This window comes from Poromitra crassiceps, assembly GCF_964638095.1.
Source record: "Poromitra crassiceps genome assembly, chromosome: 7".
Classification (NCBI taxonomy): domain Eukaryota; kingdom Metazoa; phylum Chordata; class Actinopteri; order Beryciformes; family Melamphaidae; genus Poromitra; species Poromitra crassiceps.
In genome coordinates this window covers 28,677,635-28,700,181 of record NC_139628.1, presented here as the reverse complement: position 1 = coordinate 28,700,181, position 22,547 = coordinate 28,677,635, and the positions used below count along the sequence as shown (strand labels likewise).

General features: G+C 43.5%; 2 protein-coding genes across 2 annotated transcripts in view; one reads left to right on the top strand and one right to left on the bottom strand.

Annotated features, from left to right (window-relative positions):
* Positions 1-10,056, top strand: part of phka1a (phosphorylase kinase, alpha 1a (muscle)) — a 52,264-nt gene extending 42,208 nt beyond the window's left edge. The window contains exons 27-31 of the mRNA XM_083640584.1: positions 4,301-4,345; positions 4,499-4,660; positions 5,806-5,859; positions 6,047-6,247; positions 7,049-10,056. Of these exons, the coding sequence (XP_083496710.1) occupies positions 4,301-4,345; positions 4,499-4,660; positions 5,806-5,859; positions 6,047-6,247; positions 7,049-7,222 (636 nt within the window). The 3' untranslated portion in view covers positions 7,223-10,056. The remainder of the gene's footprint in view (positions 1-4,300; positions 4,346-4,498; positions 4,661-5,805; positions 5,860-6,046; positions 6,248-7,048) is intronic.
* Positions 10,057-11,219: 1,163 nt separating this feature from the next.
* LOC310780169 (protein NLRC3-like) lies at positions 11,220-18,555 on the bottom strand. Its single transcript, XM_083640744.1, has 9 exons — positions 18,511-18,555; positions 17,920-18,033; positions 17,539-17,620; positions 17,115-17,343; positions 14,578-16,381; positions 14,295-14,468; positions 13,676-13,849; positions 13,451-13,497; positions 11,220-13,202 (listed from the first exon to the last, which is right to left on the bottom strand). Exons 2-9 carry the CDS (start codon positions 17,982-17,984, stop codon positions 12,607-12,609), a joined length of 3,171 nt encoding a protein of 1,056 aa, XP_083496870.1. The 5' UTR covers positions 17,985-18,033; positions 18,511-18,555; the 3' UTR covers positions 11,220-12,606.
* Between the last annotated feature and the right edge of the window lie 3,992 nt (positions 18,556-22,547).

The window sequence follows — 22,547 nt, the reverse complement described above, 5'->3', positions numbered from 1 at the left end:
TGAGAGAGACAGAGACATGAAGATGGTAGGAACCTGTGTGTGCCTGAGAGAGACAGAGAGAGGAAGATGGTAGGAACCTGTGTGTGTCTGAGAGAGACAGAGACATGAAGGTGGTAGGAACCTGTGTGTGCCTGAGAGAGACAGAGACATGAAGATGGTAGGAACCTGTGTGTGCCTGAGAGAGACAGAGAGAGCAAGACTCATTTCCAGCCTTTACAACTGTTTGTGGCTGGAATTAATGAATAATCTCACTACTATACGGCAGAGAGACCTGCACAGTGGCTCGAGTTGCTCAGTTGTTGAGCGACAGGAGAGCATGCTAGAAATGAATTTATAGTAATAATAACAATAATTATTATTATTATTATTATTAATTATTGTTGTTGTTATTTATGCATAGTCATATTCATAATTTTATTATATTATGATGACTTTGTCCATCAAATCAAATTGCAAATTGCAGGTCAATTTGCAACAAAGCAAACCGGTTAATCAGATTCATGTTGGGATGTTTGATTCTGCATTATTGGTGAGTCCAGTGTGTCTCTGAGTGCCTGAGTCAGGTGAAGATGATGCTTGTGATGAAGAGGAGGATGTTAAGCACATCTCTCACACACTGACTCTGTTTTGCAGCTGGAACACAGATTGTCTTTGACAGATCCCAGTAAGGTGAAGATGATGTTTAATGGGATTTGGCGTTAATTCGCCTGGCTATATGGAAATCAACAATTTGCGAGGAAAGGAACTGTATTGGAAAATAGTTGTGGGGAAAATGAATCAACCGGAGACATGATTGTGGCTGAACTGAGGGGCAGAGATAGTAAATATCTCAGTTGACGATGTTGTAAATGTTATGCAAGTTATCAATGAGAGGATGATCCGATCCAGCGGATTGACTGATGATCATGCTTAGGGCTGGGCAATATATCAATATTATATTGATGATATTGTGATATGAGACTAGATATCATCTTTGGATATCTTTTTGGATATGGTAATATCATGATATGGAATAAGTGTTTTCGTTTCCTAGTTTGAAATGCTGCATTCATTTTCTGAACTTATCAGGCTGTTTTAGCAGTCATGATGACATCCACATACTTATCAAACATATTATTGTGTAAATATTTTTGTGAAAGCACCAATAGTCATCCCTACAATATTGTCACAATATCAAGGGATTTGGGAAAAAATATTGTGATATTTGGTTTTGTCCATATCAGCCAGCCCGAATCACAATGATTACCTGTGATGATGACACAGGTAAATAATGCAATGGCATTTCTGCTGGAGTTAATTCCGCTGGCATTTAAATATCATATTGGTTTGTTAAAAATGTGATACCGGTAATTTTGTTTAAGTTCATCAATAGGTGTGGTCTAATTGGTGAAGTTGGTGACAAGATTTGTAATTCTTTTTGCATGCACTTGTAAGGAAGTATCTGGTAAATGGAGGTTAGCTTTAGCATCAGTTGTAACTTGCTTTTTCTGTTGCAGATGGAGCACAGGTTCTCTTTGACGGATCCATTTATGGTGGTGATGAAAAGGAGGAATATTGACTATCACAATATTATTGTTTTTCTATCTTTGCTAATTATAAAAGTCGTCAGTGGTTGATCTATGATGATACTGATCACACACGTGGAATACAGAATATACTGTAGAAGTTAATTCAACCTTCCGTGTAAAGATCATAAATCTGATCAGCACAATTAGCCGGCTGTGGTAAAGAAAATGAATGACATGAATTAATAATATAACTGGTGATTTTGCCATTCGAGAGAAAGGTAATACAGTACATAGTGACACGTTTTGTTGTTGTTGTTGTCATTGTTACAGATGGAGCACAGGTTGTCTCTGACAGATCCAATGGTGATGATGAGGATGTTAAATTCTATTTGGTGTTAATTCACCTGGCTAATGTAAAAAAACATAATTGGTAATTGATAGTGGTGAGGAGTATTAATTAATATCCATCCATTAATATCTCAATGGTTTTGATGCAATCAAATCACCTATAAGGAAGGACATTGGAGGCTGTTGGCTCGTTGTGGTAAAAATGGGGTGAAATGTACTTATTTATTTATTGCATGTTTTTAGCGGGGGGCTCCTGTCTGCAGGAAACCCAATGGGAGCACGGTGAGAACATGCAAACCCTGCACAGAAAGGTCCTTTTGACGACCCTGGGCAGTGGGCACTGAGGACATGGGGATGGGGGACACATCCTTGGCGCCCACAGCGTCCCAGGCAGGAATCGAACCCAGGACCTTCTTCCTGTGAGGCGACAGCGCTACCACTGCGCCACTGTGCCCTCTTATGTATTGATTGATGGCTGGTGATGTTGATCACAGTAATGAATGAGTTTCAGTTGTTAATGGAAATTAGAGTTGCCTAACTGTTAATTCACCATGCATGTAAACATCACCTGTAATCTAACAAGTTAAATGTGAGGAGATTGAAAGCTGGTTATAGTAAAAATTAGAATTACATTTATTCAGTTGTAATATAACTGGTGTTTTGATCCGTGATTACAGAGCTTAGGTTAGTATTTCATCTTTGCAATTCAGTCTTTTTTGTTTTGCTTTTTCACTGCAGATCGATCGCAGGATGTCTTTAACAGACCCGATCATGGTGACGATGAACATTTATGAATTGTATTGTTTTTCTCTTGGCTTTTGGACAAATATTGATCTGTCAGCAGTGAGAGAAAATTGAGATAGGATGTTGATTGTTGTTTACAACTAAAATGAAATAGACACCTGATTTTAGTGAAAATTAAAGCCAGATAGCTGCTAACAAATTGACAAAATTGTAACTCAATGTGATGTTTTTCACACAGGAACACAGGTTGTCTTTGACCGACTCGATTAAGGTGAATAACATGAGGCTGATGATGACAAAATACATGGAGACAGACAGACTTGGTGTCTGACGGTTAATTCACCCGGCTAATTGAAAACGGTTTAATGATAATATAATTGGACACATCAATACCTGTTGGTGTTAATTCATCTGAGTCTGGTATCAGTTGATATTGCCTGAATTATTTGAATTATTTTTTAGAATTATTTCTTTGTGACCAATCAGATTGAAGTGAGTAGCGTTTGGATTGAATTGGATATTTGGTAAGTGATCGTCAAGAGTATTACTGTAATAGCCTGTTCAGTTCAGAAAATGCAGTTCCAGATCCAATGAAGGGGGTAATGATGATGTTAATTAATTGAGGTGTTAAATCACTTAGCTAGCTAATGCAACAATGCTGATAATTTGTGAACAACAATCAGATGACAATTGAGAGGAACTGGGGAGCTTAATGTGGTAGAAAACAAAATAAAGAACAAAAATGGCTGTGGGATATGGTTCTGATCAGACTCACAAAATGCGCATATCGTAGATATTGTATCAGACTGGAGTATTGGACTTAGCAGAGGTCTGCGCTCTCAGAGTGCACTTCTAGTTTTGAAAAGTGACAATTTAATAATAGTCTTTGTAAATTGCAAGGGTGTTTTCTTTTGTTCTGTAGATGGAGCACAGGTTGCCGATAATATGAAATAGATCCTGTAAACTTCTCTTTGATGTGCTCAATCAGATGGAAATCAGCAGAATTGGCGGTTGTTTGCATGCTCAAATGCATGTAAAAAAAAAATGCCTTAATTATTGGAGGAAATTCTCTGAATTTGCAATTGAGTTGAGAATACCTGTTTATTGATGTGAACAGAGTCTGTACAGTAGGTAGTGAATGAAAGGTTCTTGTAACACAAAGTGGATTTGTTTGTGTTTCAGCTTGATTACTGTCTGACAAGGCCACGTAAGGTGATGATGATGACCACATTTAAAACTGCTGCTTCTCTGGGTGTTAATTCATTGGATGTAATTCACACAAACTCTATATTTATGGAATAGATTGAAATTGTATCTCTCTGCTCGCTTGTGGCTGGTAATCATGCATCCCTACTTTTTGATTTTTTTTTTTTTTTTTTTGCTTTATGGTGAATTAAATGTTGGAAACTGCAGTCGAAATCCCTACCAAACCTCTTGCCCCACTTCAAAAAATGAATCAAAGAGTTAATTTGTCAAGAAGTGAGTAAATTCCTTGATTTGACTCAACTGGTTTTGTTTTTCCTCAAAGGTACCTGGTAGTTTCTATCCTATGGCAGTTTCTACCCTTCAATAATTCTCAATTATTTTGTTGTCGTTGGGATTAACTCGTATTTTCTGTCTCACTTCATTTGTCATGTCTTTTATCTCTACGCCCCTCTTCTGTCTTTCTCTCCTCTGTTTTTTCTTTCTCTGCCTCTCAGAGCCTAACGACTCATTCACTGGACATAGAAAACATTGAATCTGGGGTAAGGTTCTCTGACCATATATTCATAATTCATAATATGACCCATATATTAATAATATATTTGTCACATTACATTCATTTTTATACATTAGTATAATTACCATAAACAAACGTGTGTGTGTGTGTGGGTGCGTGCGTGCTTGCCTCTGTCCAGAGGTACAGGCTTCCGTCCATAGAGTCTCTGGACATTCCGATGAGCGGACCGGTTCCTAAGGACACCAGACATGGCCAGTGGCTGCGCAGGAGGCGTCTGGACGGAGCGCTGAACAGAGTCCCTGTCGGCTTCTACCAGAAGGTCTGGAAGATACTGCAGAAGGTGAGTCCACAGCCACGCACACACACGGTCCGATGTTACAGTTTGGTTAGGTTTTCAATTCACTATTCCAACTTTTAAGTTTTCCACGCTAATCAAGATTTTTTTTCACGCTTTCTCTCATATTTCTCATTTTCTTTTGGATGTCAGGCTAACAACACACACACACACACACACACACACACACACACATGCACCTCTCACAGCAACACACAAGCACATGGACTAATGTGTCAGGTTGAACACACACACACACACAATAAAAGTTATAGAGGGTGTATGATGTTGCGAGATGTTACTGAGAATACGTCCCAGTTATGCATCCATGCGATGTTTTTTTTCTTTCTTTATTAGTTAGCCTGGCTTAGCCAGTGACTCATAGGAATAGACTACGTGACAACCAGGAAAGACTGGTGACTACTGCAGAGTCAGTTGACAGCCGGAACAGGGACGGCACCCGGGTAGCAGTATGGGTTAGCTCCCCAGCCTGCGTCTTCCGTGAGGAAGAAGCCCAAAAACCCACGAGAGGCCTTTTAGGAGGGCCATTCAAGCCGCAAGTGGAGACTGCAGTGCCAGCAAGTACTGGTACTGCATGGTGTCCACTAAGATACCATCACCTCGGAATGAGATGTTTGGAGCGGGGGAGTCTGGTGCAGCGCACAGGTCGTAGACCTGGTGAGACGAGGGAGGAACCCGGCCGGGTGGCAACCCACAGAGCCCGGTCCCTCTACGTACCAGAGCCCTCTCCCTCCCCCGGTCCCGGCAGAGTAGTTCCGGAGCAGCGGATTGAGTGGCCCTGACCGCATCACCTTCGACCCTTCCTAGAGGGCTGACCGTGGGTAGCTACTGGGACGTAAGTTGGGGCTTGGCCAGCCCCGGCTGGGTCACCTGGGCGAGGGTGTATGATGTTGCGAGACCCGAAACATCCTATGACCCCAGGGTACATCACTGAGGATACGTCCCAGTTATGCATCCATGCGATGTTTTTTTTCTTTCTTTAGAAGTTGCAGAGAATTTGTGAATTTACGTGAAACCTATGATTAAGTTTTATGTAATTTAGAATTACATTGCTGAAGAGTCTGGAAAATGTCTATAAAATAATACTGCAATACAGAAAGTGTTGACTATACAAATCTGTCTCCTTGCAGTGTCATGGTCTCTCCATAGAGGGGTTTGTCCTGCCTTCTTCAACCACCAGAGAGGTGAGATCCACTTTATTAACATCTATCTACACACCTTCACACAGAATTAGGAAAGAAATACAACAAGTTGTACATTTAGAAACAAACTATCACTTATGTCAACTGAAAGCTGTCTATGCTAAGCGACAACTACGCTCTTTCTATCTCTCCTCTGTTTTCCTTCTTCATCCTGTCTTTACTCCTCCAGATGACCATTGATGAGATCAAGTTCTCGGTCCACGTGGAGACGGTGCTGAACCGCGTCCCCCAGCCCGAGTACAGGCAGCTGCTGGTGGAGGCCATCTTGGTTCTCACCATGCTGGCCGACGTGGAGATCGACAGCATCGGGTCCATCATCCACGTGGAGAAGATTGTGCACCTCGCCAACGACATGTTCTACAAGGATCAGGTTAGCAGCAGACAAACAGACAGACACACGTTGTTGTTGAGAATACTGGATTAGCTGTGCTATTAATGTTTCCACTGCAACACAGCAATATGTCTTCATGTGCTGCTGGGATAGTCAAACATTACGTACTTCCAAGTCATCTGAAGAAGTTCTGTAGAGTGTCGGGCTCAGAGATTAGACCACCAGCAGCCCATGAGAGCTTTGAGTGAAATATTATATTAAAAAGTTTTATCGTGATAATGCACAGCTATTGAAGGTCCTCCAAGTATCTCCCGTCCTACAGTGAATGTACATTACTATTATAGGTGAAAAAAATAAAATCTGATGGAGCATACTGATCGTGTCTCTCAAGCTACCACTTGACCCAAATTCTCTTTTTGTGTTTGTTTGTTTTGTTTGTTTTCAGTGGATAGTAATGCAGCAGGATAATACAAAATAATAATCAAAAAGTATATCTAAAAGTGTGTGATAGTCTGCCTTTGCCTAAACATTTTGTATGAGCAGCAGATTCTACCCTTGAGAAACAAACAAAATCAGTGAAATCCACCATTATGTGTGTGTGTGTGTGTGTGTGTGTGTGTGTGTGTGTGTGTGTGTGTGTGTGTGTGTGTGTGTGTGTGTGTGTGTGTGTGTGTGTGTGTGTGTGTGTGTGATGCAGTGTGTTTTTCAAAATCGTTTAGGATTTTAAAACTCTTCTTTCTAATGTTTTCCCAACCTAACAACATTATTCCCTCCTTCTCCCTCACCTTTCTATCCCCATCCTCTCCCCCCTCCTCCTCTTTCCTCCTCCCCCCGCTACAGAAGGACCTGGGAGCAGAGGAGCACATCCTGGAGCGGGACTCGTCCACGGGAGTGTGCCGGCTGCTGTACGACAGCGCCCCCAGCGGGCGCTTCGGCAGCATGACCTACCTCACCAAGGCGGTGGCTGTGTACGTCCAGGACTTCCTGCCCGCGGGCTCGTGTGCCCTGCAGTGAGGAGACGCACACAGCACCGCCACCAGGTCAGCCAGGGTCACTGACTGCACTTTCACTTCACTCTGCTGAAAACACCAGTCTGGCCTTACAACTGAAATATCGACACAGCAGAATAATTTACTCATAGGTCAGTTAGAAGAAAAGAGTTACAGCTTTTGAATTTTGAAGCATGCACTTCCTTCAAACTGCAATACACAACTTCTTTCACTTTTATTGTTATTTCTTTTTGTATGACATATGTTTATTGATTTTGAACATGGTATCTCACTTTTCAAAAATGGGTTGGTTGCATCATTCAAGTCTCCCTCGAAACATCTTCCCTCCCTCCCTCCCTCCCACGAGCTCTGAGCCATCGGTATAGATAAAAAACAATGGTGATAGTTACAAAATAAAAAAAAATAAAAATAACAAAGTACTTACATACGTACATATGATAATAAATTGAGTTTGTATAGCACTTCTCATCTGCGGAGGTAAAATCTCACACATCTATAAATGCATATATAAATGCCTGCATATCAATTTGAGAGAGAAAGCAATATGAATAAATAAATGAATAAAAGGGAAAAAGGGTGTACAGCAGTGATACTCAACTTGCGGCCCGTGGGCCACATGCGGCCCACGGGCGCCCCCTGTGTGGCCCGCGATGGAATTGCAAAAAAAATAAAATTTACAGTGCACCTGAACGCAACATGCAAGATACCCGCTGAATAAGTGTCCAAATGTTCATGTCATTCTGGCCAATACTCCACTTCTGTTATAGCATTTCAGTCTGGAATATGGAATATCTTTCAATAATCTATAATTTAGCTGCTAAATTGTCAAATACTGCCGTCTGCTTGCTACCCAGGCACTTATGTATGTACTTAACCTAACTAACTATCCGGTGTGCACAACATTGTCAGACTAAACTCCGGCTGACACCCCAAAAACCTACAATCCACTACAGAAAAATGTATATTGTTTGTTTATTAACTGGCCCCTGGCCTAGCCAGGGCCAGTTAATAAACCCAGCCCCCACGTGACCTGCTCTCAGAGTTCTCAGTCACTAGCCTTGTGACTCGTGAGCAGGGTAAGCCTGAGAGCAGGTCACTGGGGGCTGGGTTTACCCAGGCTACCCCTGGCCTTCTATCATTTCACGAAAGTGGCCCCCGGGCAAAGCAAGTTGAGTATCCCTGGTGGACAGTCTCACTTGGTATAATTGTCAGATTTATGAAGTTAGGTTATCAGGTCTTGATTGCAAAAATCTAACAAATGGATCCCATATTTTATGAAAAATATGGCTTTTTGTTTGATTGTGTTTGTAAGCCTTTCTATCACTATGCAAGCGATAAATTAAAATGGGCTTTTTCAATGATGTTTGTGACGTTTTGGGGGCGTGTACCATTTACTGTGGGTGTGGCCAGTGGTTTGCAAAAAAGCAGTTGGAAAATAAAGTGCAGGTACAACATGTGGCAGACAATAGCCCGTTAAAAAATGGGAAGCATTTTTTTATTACTAGGTAGATTCCCTTACTCTTTGTCTCCCTCTGTCTTCTAATGATGGCATACCCTTCATCCCCAATCATTTCCTCACCACTCGGATACAAGAAGCTTTCTTTATGGGAAATGGTGAATAATACACTTGTGAAACGGATTCAAAAACTAATATTTCAACACATTTCAAATAACCCTGCAACCAGAACACACATTTTTCACGCTCAGCCGAAATATTAATAATCGTCTTATGTTCATCTGTAACTAGAGACTGAAACGTGTAAACATTTTGTTCTCGCAAACAGAACAGCTGTTATCTTCACAGCTTGACCAGAAAGTAATGAATAACAAATCAAAACTAATTTATCCTAATTTATTACCACAGATATGCTGTTTCATCAAGCTGACTAAAATCACTTGCTGTACCTGCTATAGCCTCATGTCTCCATACCTCCCGTTCTGCTATATGATGTATAAAGTAAAGCTAAATAATAACATCATAATTATTATGATGATCTATTATATTTATAGTCATAATTCTTTAATGATGATTAAAGAAAGACATTTTAAATGTCTTACAGAGAGCACAGTCAGAAATGCTATTTTGCTTCTATGCAAAAATAGCACACTTAGAAGTTAAGTAGTAATTAAAAGTATATTTTTCTACATACAGTAAGACTTCACTTGTATTATGTTAATTTGGGGGATTTTTTTCCTTTTTTGGCATGCGATAACAAATGTTTATTACAGTTATTGCTGCTGAATGCAATGCACAAATTTAAGTCCTTAACAAATCAATTACATATGAACAGTTTGGATTTTCAACTTCCTCAGAAGCGCAATGCCTTAATTTACTGTGTAACTGTGTTTTGGCTGTTTATTATATCTACAGTAAGACTCTTGAACTTGCCATTATGTCTGCAGTTGCTCACATCTTTTGAGTGTTTTTGTTGTTGTTTTTTTGGACAAGTTTAAACTGTAAAACTGTTTGCTGTATGCGTGTTTTAATGATATGCTAATACACTGTCTATTGTCTACTATACATTGTGGGGGGAAATAGAAAATACAGGGAACAAATACAATGTAATTCTGAGACAATTGAAGAATGTACGCGGTTGTGTTTTTCCTGGTGTGAAATGTTTGGTTTGAAGCAGTCTGTAGGGTTTTTATGATGTTTGAAGATGTGAGCGCCACACTCCTGTCAACAAAATGCTCGAGTCATGGCAGCCTTCAGACACAGCTGCTGTGTGAGATATGAAAGAGTGATTTTTCTGTTGTTTACTGGCAGCATCCATTGATGAGCAAAGTGGCTGACATTGTTTTTGCTGTTGGAACTAATTCTGTAATAAAAGAGAGAAGATCTATTGTTTTTGAACCTTTGTTATTTAGTCGACTATTTGAGCATGAAATCAGTTTACACTATCAGTCAGATTTTTATTTTGGTTTTCTTCAATCGCCAACTTATTTATCCAAGGAATACATTTTTTGATTTTCTGTTTCAGTTGTCCTTCGACACTTTATTAACCTATTGTGACTCAAAATACAGATGTACCGTAGAGCCTTAAAACCTAGCTTTTCTATTCAGTCCTCATATAAAAATGTCAGTAAATATATTTCACAGTACAAAGTGTATCTTCACTGTCACTATCCAAACAATGCAGAATAGTTAAATGTCATAGGTAAAACCTTTTTCTCTGATGTTTACCAAGAAGACATGAAGTCCAGTAGGTGGCACTACATTACTACATTACTAGATTAAGTCCAGGGTCATGATACTGTAGTAGTGTAAAGCAACATGATGGGGCCAAATTGGTGCCATTTAGAATATTCTCAGTGTTATACCTTTTCATATTCTGCAGAGAGAAAGATTTTACCATAATCTGATAAAGGTTGAGATTCTAGTGACATTTAAACAGCTTTATTTGCATATATTTGTTGTTTTATGGCGAGAGCTACACTTTATTGTATTCTGTTCTCTTGTATTCATCTGACCTCTGCCTGGTGTTGCTGATGGAGAACATCCCTTTAATCCCAAATAACAACAGTATTCACTATTTCCCTCCTAAGATCTATAATAGGCGAAAAATTCACAAGGGGAACCTACAGAGGTTGGATCATTGTCAGCTCCTGGCAGTTTCAGATATGACTTCTGAATCCTTCAGCCAACAGACCACAGACAAACAGCTGATCTGCATCCACAGCAATCTAACAACCTAATGTACAATATAATCAGGGCAGAAATGGAGACACACTTAATATAACTTGAACACACACTTCACCAAAAGCACAATACGCCAAAAGATGATAAACAGCAACAAAGTCTAAGATATTTAATGACATGACATTTAACACAAGCTTTTCAATGCCAAATATCTATTTCTATGCACACAAGCATCTCATTTATACAACTATGGAACAATATGTTTATTTTAGGAAAATTATAATTCAAGATTGATTTTAATAGCGATAGTGAGTAATCATATTACAAACAAGGAATTTGACTTAGTGCAGTATGCAGCGCAGCGATCACATCAATAGAAATCACATGTAAAAAAAATATATATATACAATAAAAAGGAGAAAATGTTTGAAACTGTGCTTGTTTGAAACGAATATGATCAATGAGAGTCTGATAGCTGTCACCTGGAAATCGGAAGGTTCCTGGTTCGAGGCTGGCTCCTCCAGTAGTGTGTCGAAGTGTCCCTGAGCAAGACACTGAACCCCTAACTGCTCCCAATGAGCAGTTAGCGCCTTGCATGGCTGCAGTTTCTGAAACTTTTAACTTCGTGTTCAGCAAGATATTCTTCACAAATCTTTTGTCAGCACTGTGAGTGTTTCTCTCTCCCTCCTCTATCTCAAGGGTTCCCAAACTTTTCAGCCTGCAACCCCCCACTGTCCCCGGAGGTGGTTGAAGCATGAAGCATATAAACATTTGTGCGCACATGAGAATTTTGTAAAGAAAACAAACAAAACGTAACAATTATGGTTAAAATGTGCTATTTTAATAGTTTTTAAATTGTATTTCACGCATTTTGTAATTCACCCATTCTTTAGGCCAATTTCACACATTCTGAAAATCATCTCACCACAAACCCAGTGGTGTCCCGCGACCCCCACTTTTGGAACCACTGCTCTATCTGACAAGCAGTGGCGTGCCGTCCATTAGGCGAACTAGGCAAATGCTAAATAAGAAGAACAACGTCTTAAGTCTTTAAATAATAGTGAAATCATTTTTCTAATTCTGGCTTTCTGGCTGCCCGGGCTGCAGCACTTTCACCATGGTCCCTAATCCATACCACCCCACCCACTGCGCGGCCACGCCCCCTTCTACCTGCTCGGAGCTTTTTCCCAGAGTGGGGGAAGGGAGCTGGAAGGTGGGTGCTGACGGTGCTGCAGCACCCCCTGGTGGCAAGAAATGGATTTTCGAAATTGTTGGATTTGGCTGTCTTGTGTTTATACCACCAACAAGATGCATTAAAAAACAATTTGTGCTTCCCAGCTCTAATCTTATTTCATACGCTCTCTCTTCAAAAGTGTTTGATTTTCATCATAATCTGGTTTTCCATAATAATAATAAGTTCAGTGTTTATGCCTGTGTTTCTGTCTGTTGTAGTGTAAAACGACTAAAGGGAGAGCAGGTGCTTACATGAAAGTGAGTGAGAAAAGGAGAAGATACTGAATAATGACATCACAACAGTATAATCCTAATGTTAATTTAAAATTAAATATTCTTCTAAATATGGATGAAAGTCCAAAAAACGTAAAATTTTCTTCGGCGCTGCCCTCGCGGGCAGCACCGAGAAACCTTTCCTTACAGCACCCCCTACCTAAAAGTACTTCCAGCGCCACTGGGGAAGGGCGATTCTGAGCCTGCACTGCAGTGCTGGATTAGCTGCGATATCATTTTTATTATATTTTCTTTGGGGGTGGGGCCCCAGCAAAAATCTTGCCTAGGGCACCAACTTGGTCAGACACGCCACTGCTGACAAGAGACACTGAGGAACCAAACCCAACCCAGAACCCAGGATAGAGTGGTTCAATGAATGTGGAGTGGAATGTGTAGATGTGGATCAATGTGTCAGAGGAAACTCTGTAGAAGGACAGAGAGCCAGCAGGCAAATCCAGATACACTGCTACTCTGTCAGAGCCTAAGGAGAAGATTCCTGTGGATACTACGCTATTATTGTGCCGAGCAGAGTAACACTGATCAGAGCACTCCAGACACCAGGACTTTTCATTCTCTCCAAGCCTGCAGTCAGCACCCTCTCCTCTCCTACTGATTCCTCTGTAAGTCACTCCTATAGAAACCACGTCTTCCCTCTCAACCTCCCAGTAACAGCGACCAGTTAGACCATCTCTACACAGCAGCTGTCTCCAGTAGTCAAATCTCTCTGGGTGATCCGGATATGGCTGCACCTCTCTCACCCCCGTCGCCTTTCTCTTGTCTTTACACAGGAGGAGGGTTCTGTGTGCTGTGTTTGGGTCCAGTGTGAGTTCACAGGCATCTGATGAGAGAACAAGACACAATGCAGAAACTATTTTATTCTACTACTCCTGTTTATTATTTGTTGATTTATTAACACTTCAACCTTTAATGTCTCAACAGTTTCACATACTGTATCAGCCATCATCTTCATTCACAGTAGGAATTGAATAAATAGATGTCACAAACTGCTGTATAGAGGCACCTTCCATGTAAGCAGTTGAATGCTTGCTGCTTTGTTTTCCTGAATCAAACTAAAAACGCACTTACACTTTCTCAGACCTAGTTTCAACCTCTGGACTCCAGCATGGTCCACACTGTGGGCGAAACAAAGTCAGACCAGAATATTCAGTTTGATGATAGAAACATAACCTTCATTATGAATGGTTTTCCAGACATGAGTCATATCCACCATTAAACATTAATCAATATTATTCAGGGTGATAGAGAAAATGTGTTACTCTCAGGCTTCTAGCTGCCATTGCCTCTCCAAACCTGAGAGAGTCCAGTCTCCAGTGTGGATCCTTTAGTCCAGCAGAGAGCCGCTTCACTCCTGAGGCTCCTGGATGATTGTAGCTCAGGTCCAGCTCTCTCAGATAGGAGGGGTTGGAGCTCAGAGCTAAAGCCAGAGAAGCACAGCCTTCCTCTGTGAGCATGCAGCCTGACAGCCTACACACACACGCGCACACACACACACACACACACACACACACACACACACAAATCAAGCTCCATGTCGGATTTGATTAGTAACCTACTGTGAAATTAGTTGTGATAATGATGTCAAATTCTAGCATAACTGTAACTGCCTCTAATACTGTTGGCTGATCAGCTATGTGGTTTAATTTGCTCCATTTTGAGAGTTCTCCACTCACTTTGTGACAGAAAATTAGAAGTCCTTTCTGGTATTTTAGGTTTCAAAAACTGAGGCAGCAAGGAGAGGAAGAAATTATATGTCCTCATGGAAAGTAATTCATAGAGGCTAGGAAGTGCAAAATATAATTGTTTTTAAAATGATATGTGCCGAGAAAAGCCTCCTCAGGTGTCTGTCTGCTGATAGTAACCTGCATGTCAAACATAATGTAAATGGTTGAACAGGTTGAGGGATACTAACCTGAGAGTTTCCAGTCTACAGTGTGGACTCCCCAGTCCAGTAGAGAGCAGCTTCACCCCTGAATCCTGCAGGTCATTGTTGCTCAGGTCCAGCTCTCTCAGACAAGAGGACTGGGAGCTGAGAACTGAGACCAGAGCTTTACAGCATCTCTCTGACAGCTGACAGCCACTCAGCCTGAGGAAGAATGAATGATAAACAAGTTTTGTATAGTATTTTTTCTCTTCTGTATTAAAACAACATTTAATATATTGAATATACAGTATCTAATTATGCATGCACCTACATAGCTATATATGAGGCTTTGACCACTGGCAGCAGCCTCAGAAGAGCCTCCTCTGAAGCAGAGTATTTCTTCAGGTCAAACACGTCCAGGTCTTCTTCTGATGACAGTAAGATGAAGACCAGAGCTGACCACTGAGCAGGGGAGAATCTGTCTGTGGAGATACTTCCTGATCTCAGGTTCTGTTGGATCTCCTCCACTAGAGAATGGTCATTCATCTCATTCAGACAGTGGAACAGATTGATGCTTTTCTCGGGAGAAGGATTCTCCCTGATCTTCTGCTTGATGTACTGGACTGTATTCTGATTGGTCTGTGAGCTACTTCCTCTCTGTGTCAGCAGGCCGTGCAGGAGAGTCTGATTGCTCTCCAGTGAAAGACCCAGGAGGAAGCGGAGGAACAAGTCCAGGTGTCCATTTGGGCTCTGTAAGGCCTTGTCCACAGCACTCTGGTGGAGGTGTTTGATGTTCGATGTATTTCTTCTTACAATAGACCATCGAGAGGTTAACTGTTTTTCTCTCAGTAGATTTAGACCAGTGCTGATGAATGACCGGAAGACATAAACAGCAGCCAGAAACTCTTGAATGCTCAGATGGACAAAGCAGAACACCTTGTCCTCGTTCAGCCCATGCTCTTCTTTAAAGATCTGTGTGAACACTCCTGAGTACACCGACGCTGCTCTGATATCAATGCCACACACTCTCAGGTCAGCTTCATAGAAGATCAGATTGCCTTTCTCCAGCTGCTCAAACGCCAGCTTTCCCAGAGAGATAATCATCTTCCTGCTCTCTGCATTCCAGAGTGGATCTGTCTCAGCTCTCCCATGGTACTTGACATTCCCCTGTATAGACTGAACTACCAGGAAGTGGATGTACATCTTAGTCAGGGTCTTGGGAAGGTCTCTTCCATCCCTGGTTTTCAACACATGGTCCAGAACTGTAGCAGTGATCCAGCAGAAAACTGGGATATGGCACATGATCTGGAGGCTTCGTGTTGTCTTGATGTGGGAGATGATTCTCCTGGCCAGCTCCTCATCTCTGAATCTCTTCCTGAAGTACTCATCTTTCTGTGGGTCAGTGAAGCCTCTCACCTCTGTCACCATGTCAACACAACCAGGAGGGATCTGATTGGCTGCGGCAGGTCGTGTGGTCATCCAGACACGAGCAGCGGGAAGCAGTTTCCCCTTGATGAGGTTTGTCAGCAGTACATCTACCGAGGTTGGCTCTGTAACGTCAGTCCAGATCTCATTGTTCTGGAAGTCTAGAGGAAGTCGACACTCATCCAGACCGTCAAAGATGAACACAACCTGGAACTTGTCAAACCTGCATATTCCTGCTGCTTTGATCTCAATGAAGAAGTGATGAAGAAGTTCCACCAAGCTGAACTTTTTCCCTTTCAGCAGATTCAGCTCTCGGAAAGTCAGAGGAAATGTGAACTGTATATGCTGGTTGGCTTTGTCTTCAGCCCAGTCCAGAGTGAACTTCTGCGTTAAGACTGTTTTCCCAATGCCAGCCACTCCCTTTGTCATCACTGTTCTGGTTGGTTTATCTCTTCCAGGTAAGGGTTTAAAGATGTCTTCACATTTGATTGTTGTTTTTGGTCTCACTGGTTTCCTGGATGCTGCTTCAATCCGTCTGATCTCATGTTCATCATTGACCTCTCCACTCCCTCCCTCTATCAGGTCAAGCTCTGTGTAGACCTGATTCAGAAGTGTTGGGTTTCCTGCTTTAGCAATCCCCTCAAACAAGCACTGAAACTTCTCCTTCAGATTAGATTGGTGTTTACGTTGGCACACTGCAGCAAGAGTTTCTGAATGGACAAATTACATCAATTAGTGGATGCTGCTGTAAATATGAGAAGTGTAAACATTTCTCAGTCTAATCTATTCTGCTCATCACTGGTGGAGAAACACGTCCTGACTGTGTGTGCAGCTGAATGTGAAGGGCGACATTCTTATTATTTATTCATTTATTTATTTTATTTATTTTTAATAATGTGCCACTTGTCCTCTTCTCCCTACTTATACTCCCACCACTTATATACACATCACTGTGTGCTCAAGTGACATCACTAATGACATCATCACTGGTAAATGGACTGCATCGCTTTTATCCAAAGCGCTTTACAATGTGACTACATTCACCCATTAACACAACGAAGGCGGCCAGCTGCCACGCAGGGTGCTGGCACAGCCATCGGGAGCAATTTGGGGTTCAGTGTCTTGCCCAAGCACACTTCGACATGCGGACTGGAGGAGCCGGGGATTGAACCACCGACCTTCTGGTTAGTGGATGACACGCTCTACCTCCTGAGCGACAGCCGCCCCAAGTGACATCTCAAGTGACATCACTGATGACATCACAATCAGGACTGAACCACACCCGCCACACCTAGCCCACAGACACCACCCACTCAGCCAATTTGAACTAAAGAAGAAGATGTCTATATTGATATTTACAGGCAGCAGGGTTGTAGATGTAAACATTTCCCATTTCCCACCCTCTCCCCTCTCCATCATGTTAAAGCTGTTAAAGCCTCTTACTGCTCTGCAGCTCCTCAGCCAGCTCCTCCTGCTTCATTCTCCTCAGGAAGAGCAGTGTGATGTTCAGAAAAGCCTCTGTGCTGCTCCTCCTCTGCTCTTCCTCCTCACCGTCCACCACCTCCTCGTCCTCCCTCTGCCTCTCTAAGCATTCTGGGTAATCTGGACTCAGAACCCTGTGAAATCTCTTCAGCTCGTTCTTCACAAAAGTGATAATGTTCTCCTCAAGGAGCTGGAACAGAATAATATTTGAATTAAACTTTCTTACTAATTTGTGAATAACATCAGATCCATCGGACATAGACATGAAATCCCACCGGTCTAAAGAGTGTAGCTTGAGGACTGTTAGGACCATATTGGTTGTTTTGTGTATTTCATTTGTAGCTGAAGTAAAATATAAAATAAAATGTGTTGTAGATTTACACACCATAAATATGGAGTCCAGGTCTGTTTGAAGCGCCTGGACAGATTGACCACTGGGAGCCTCTGATGACCTCTCCTGGTGGACACTGGAGAAAACACAATGTATTATTAGGTCATTCTCTCTCTCTCTCTCTCTCTCTCACTCACTCACTCACTCACTCTCTCACACACACACACACACACACACACACACACACACACACACAAGCGGTTAAAGGTGACATGTGACTTGTATGTTATGATGGATCCTATATAAGTAGGAACACAATGTGATGTCAATGTTTTGAGAGAATAAACTAAATCAACAGAGCAGCAGCACGACTTCTTTCCTCTGTTCAGTCAGTAGCATCAAATAATAACAGACTGGTCAGTTTTCAATTCTTACCTTTGCGAGTGCTGCTGTCCATCTTTGAACTCAATAGGAAATTCCATAGACTGTGCACTCTTCATGGACACCCACTCTTCATGGAAGTCTGCTCTCTCCTGCTGGGGGGTCCTGCTAGGTTTTGATAAAACAGGGGGGGCGTCAGTAAACATGTTAGAGAAGCATGTTTTTTCTTTGTTCTTTTACCAGCAGCCAGTTTAAATTCCAGGAGTGCTTCATCAAACTACCCCCAATTAGACCTTGAGGGAGGATGTTTATCTAGTGGAGATGGTGGAGCTCTGCTATGAATATCTAGAACTGTATGGATGTGAAGCGGAGGCTCCGGAGCCATGCTGCAAAAGAGCATGTAAAAACCCTTCTGGATAAATATTGTTAAAAAATAAGAATTTAATACATGTTACATGTTTAATGCAAATAGCTTACTTTTTGTCTGATAAATGCTGTTCTTTAAAATTGATAAAGAACTCCTTTGACTCTGATGCTGCTCTGATTATCGGATGTGATGTTTTGAGAGAAGAAATTAACTTCTGACTTCTTTCCTCTGCTCAGTAGAATCGAATAATAGTCAACTCATCTGTTTTCAAGCCTTACCTTTGCTCAGTAGAGTGCTGTCCATCTTTCAATTCAATAGGAAAATGCTTACCGCTTAAGCTTGTATTATGCTCACCCTGCCGTGAAGGGCGCGGGGGTGGAGCGAGGGCCGGGCGCGTCAAATGACGTAAATTTGTTGGGCGTGGTTGGGCGCTACCTCCGTCGGGCGCTCGCCATGTGCATGATTTTTTTTCTAACAGCGCGAGCAACGGCTTCTCCAAACATGTCCGCTTTCAAGCCACTGAGCCCTGAACACTGAGCTGTGTTTTCGCCACATTTCTTGACCCATGTGGTAGGCTATAAACTTTGATTTGCAACTGTTCATTTTTAGTCATTTCACCAAGTAAATGTGTTGTGTTGAGAGCATTATTGAGAGAGATTAAAAGCAGCACAAAGTAGGCAATCAGGGCTGAGAAGTAAAACGGCTTTCAGTAAAAACAAGTTTGGTGATTCCTTCATGTGCTGATGTGCGGTCGTTTGAGAGTGAAAGCGCACTCAGTACTGCACATACTGTAATAGCGTTTCATTGCGACTTTTCCACGGGCTGTTCTCACTTTACCATTGTACAATACATGCTGATCACTTTCTGAGTATAATGGCATCAGCCCCAGTGCGGGGTCTGCACGGTGACTCACGGAGACTCGCGGGGCCTCACCCCCACGGAGCTTGCTCGAGTCCTGTACAATACTGTATATTGCTTGTATTGTTTCTTTTTTATCTTTGTTGTACGTCGCTTTGGATAAAAGCGTCTGCCAAGTGAAATAAAGTAAAGTAAAGTAAAGTCCTATAAGAGCACCTCCGAGTCCTCTTGGGCACACAGCTGGGAACAGGGGAGTGTACACTCTCTGGAGACAGGACAAGCCTGAGAGGGAACCAAGCAGAATTTCACTCGTGATACTAGTACCATGAAGTGACAATAAAGTTTATCTCATCTCATCATCATCTCATCTCCTGCTGGACTGGGCTTCACAACACAACAGAGACCGAGCTTTGACTCTCAATAATGATGGGTTAATAATGTCACTGCTTAGCTGTAATTCAAGTTCAAGTTCAAGTTCAAGTTTATTAGTGTCCCAAAGGGCAAATTGAGTTGCAGCATATAGACATACAAATAAGAACATTGACAAGAAACAACACAAGTAGCATGTTAAATGTTACATGCCTATAGTTAAAATAAATAAAAGGCTAAATAAACATCAAGGACCTTGTTTGTGGCACACAATGACCGATAATGTGCAAGGTAGCATTAAAGTGATTAAAGTAATTATGTCATGCTGAGCTAATAATGATGTCACTGCTGAGCTCTGAGATGGAGAACAGTCATGGACAGTTAGAGATCCTCATCTTACCTCGGCAGCCCCTCCTCTCTCTCCTCAGACAGACTCATAGTAGAGCGAACACCTTTACAACAAACACAGGTTAATTCATTACAACAAGTTTCCATTACAGGATATATTATTTCAAATGTTCCTGTCACATATAGCCTACATTACATTATGTGTACAAAAAACAACTCTTTCCATGACATAGATAGACTGACCAGCTACAGGACTTTGAACCATAAGGACAATTATGGATGTTACAAAAGGGATTTGAGTGAAACAAAGGCCATGTTCAGACTAGGAGGCCAAATCTGATTTGTGAACTTTAATGACCTATTAATGATTCTATCCAGATTGGTTTTATGAGTCTGGACGCTCCAAGTCTGATTTGTGTCACTTGTCCCAAACTATGGAGGTAGTTTTACTTCGTTTCGAACTCAAGCTCTCACTAGTGCCTACAACGCTGCATAGCAGCACTATGGAAGACTGTCATTTTGCTCCAAAATTACTTTTCATTAAAACAGACCACCCACCCGTAGGTGGCGTGGTGCCCCCCTGGGGCTGACGTGGCCACCCACCTCACCCACGTGACTACGTCACGTCCTGTCAGCCCCAGGGTCCGTCACTCTACGTTTCTTCCAGCCACTGAGAAGACGTGTTTTCAAAAGCTCCGCGGTTAACTCTGAGTTAGCGCTCTTACATAGCTTAGATACTAGGCTCGTTCCGTCTTATTGCCCACCTTAAGAGGTTTGCGTGGAACGAGGTAAAGCAGGCTTCGGGGACCCGATCCTGTTCTCTCCACCGGCGGCGTCGGATCAAGTCATCTGAAAGCTAAGAGTATCTTCTTTTAGTTAACTGTTTATTGCTACCGCCGTGTAGCTGTGCTTTCGCTCCCCCGGCTGGGGCAGCGTTATCGATTGAGGGCTGACTTAGGTCCACGCTCAAAACTGTTAGGCTAGGTTGCATACGTGCTGTTAGCTTACAGTGTAGCACTAGAACAATAGGCTAGCTAGCCTAGTTCTTGCGGATAGCCTAGCTTGCACCCGTGTGGTTAGCGTCCGTGTGTTTGTTATTTAGGCGCCAGCTTTATTGTCAGAGCGCGCGCGTTACTCCGGCTGGAGTGGCGCTAGACAGATAGTTAGCTAGTTGCTTAGTGCAGTTAGCTTTGACTAGCTTGTAGCACTCCAGCTATCTTCACCGTTGTAAGCTACTGTTAAAAGTTAAAGCTTATGCGGTGCACTCCCGCTAATTCCTGGTTACAGTCGGCGGGGCTTGTTGCGAGTTAGCTTCGCTGAACTCGCGCATGGACCGATCGGCGACCATGAGAAAGGGGGGGACAGCTAGGAGCTGTGTTAGTTGTGATGCTACTCTGGCGAGTTTCGACCGTCACAGGGAGTGTGTGTTCTGCCTCGGGCACAACCATGCTACAGATGCCCTGCTGAAGGCTGACTTCTGTCAGACCTGCAACGGCTTCGCCCTGGGCGACCTGCGGGAGAGAGCTTTGCTCTTTGTCCAGGTGGGACCAACCCTCAGCCATGCACCTCCCGAGGGAGGCGCTACCGCTGGGTCCGACCACTCGGTCGAAGGGGAGCTACCTGACGAGCAGGTCTCTCCGGTCCAACCTGAGCAGCAGACGCAGCGAAGCTCCGTTCTGAGTTGGGGGGATGAGCCCATCGATCCCGTGTTAGAACGGGGTGGGCTCTTCCCGTACAACCCCATAGTCGCCCCCCCCTAGACACCCCCCAAGAGGAGATGTCAGGCGGGGAGGACTGGGACGGTGTAACCACTGTCACCTCTCTGGCAGGGGCCCGCTCGGAGACGAGCGTCAACGAGCCCTACCAGAGACAGTTTCAAGGGGTGATGGCTAGGGCCGCAGCGAAGCTCGGCATCGCTCGGGCCGAACCACCCCCGCCCCCCGAGTCAGTGCTGCTGGGGTGTTACTTCCAGCCACGCCAGGCACCACAGGCGCCCTGCCCGAAGCCCCTCTTACCCGTCTGTATAGACGTGGTTCGCGTGGTGCAGACGGGATGGGAGAAGCCTCAGGAGGCCAAGCCGCTCTGCGCGGGCATGGCTCCGTGGTCAGCGTTAGAAGGGGGGGATAAGCTCGCGTTCTCCGCGATGCCTCGCCTCGAGGAAATGGTGGCCAGACACCTGGCCCCCAACCCCGCGAGGCCCACCTTGCCTTCGAGGGCGTGCCAGCTTACGGCCAAGCTGGCCGAGAGGGCGTACTTGGTGGCGGGCCAGTCCGCCGCCATGTCCAACAACCTGGCTATCCTGCAGGGCTACCAGGCAGTACTCTTGCGGGAGATGCAGGGTGACCCCTCCCCCGAGCTATTTACAGAGCTCAGGATGGCCACGGACTACGCCCTGCGTATGGTCGACTGCTTAGCGCAGAATAGCGGGAAGGTCATGGCCTTCTCCGTTATGACTCACCGTCACCTGTGGCTGAACCTCACCCAGCTCCCGGAGCAGGATAAGAGGAGGCTGCTAGGCGTCCAGATCTCTCCGGAGGGACTGTTCGGTCCTTCCGTGGAGGATTTGGCACAGCGGTTGGAGAAGCGGCAGCGGGACTCCGTGGCGGTCAGTACCCTCATGCCTAGGCGAAGAGGGGAGGACCGCCGGTTCCAGATGCAGGCGCGCTCGCAGAGTCGCCCTCCGGGGCCTCCAGCGCCGCGAGCCACCCCACGCCCACGGGTACGGGCCCCACCTAGGGCA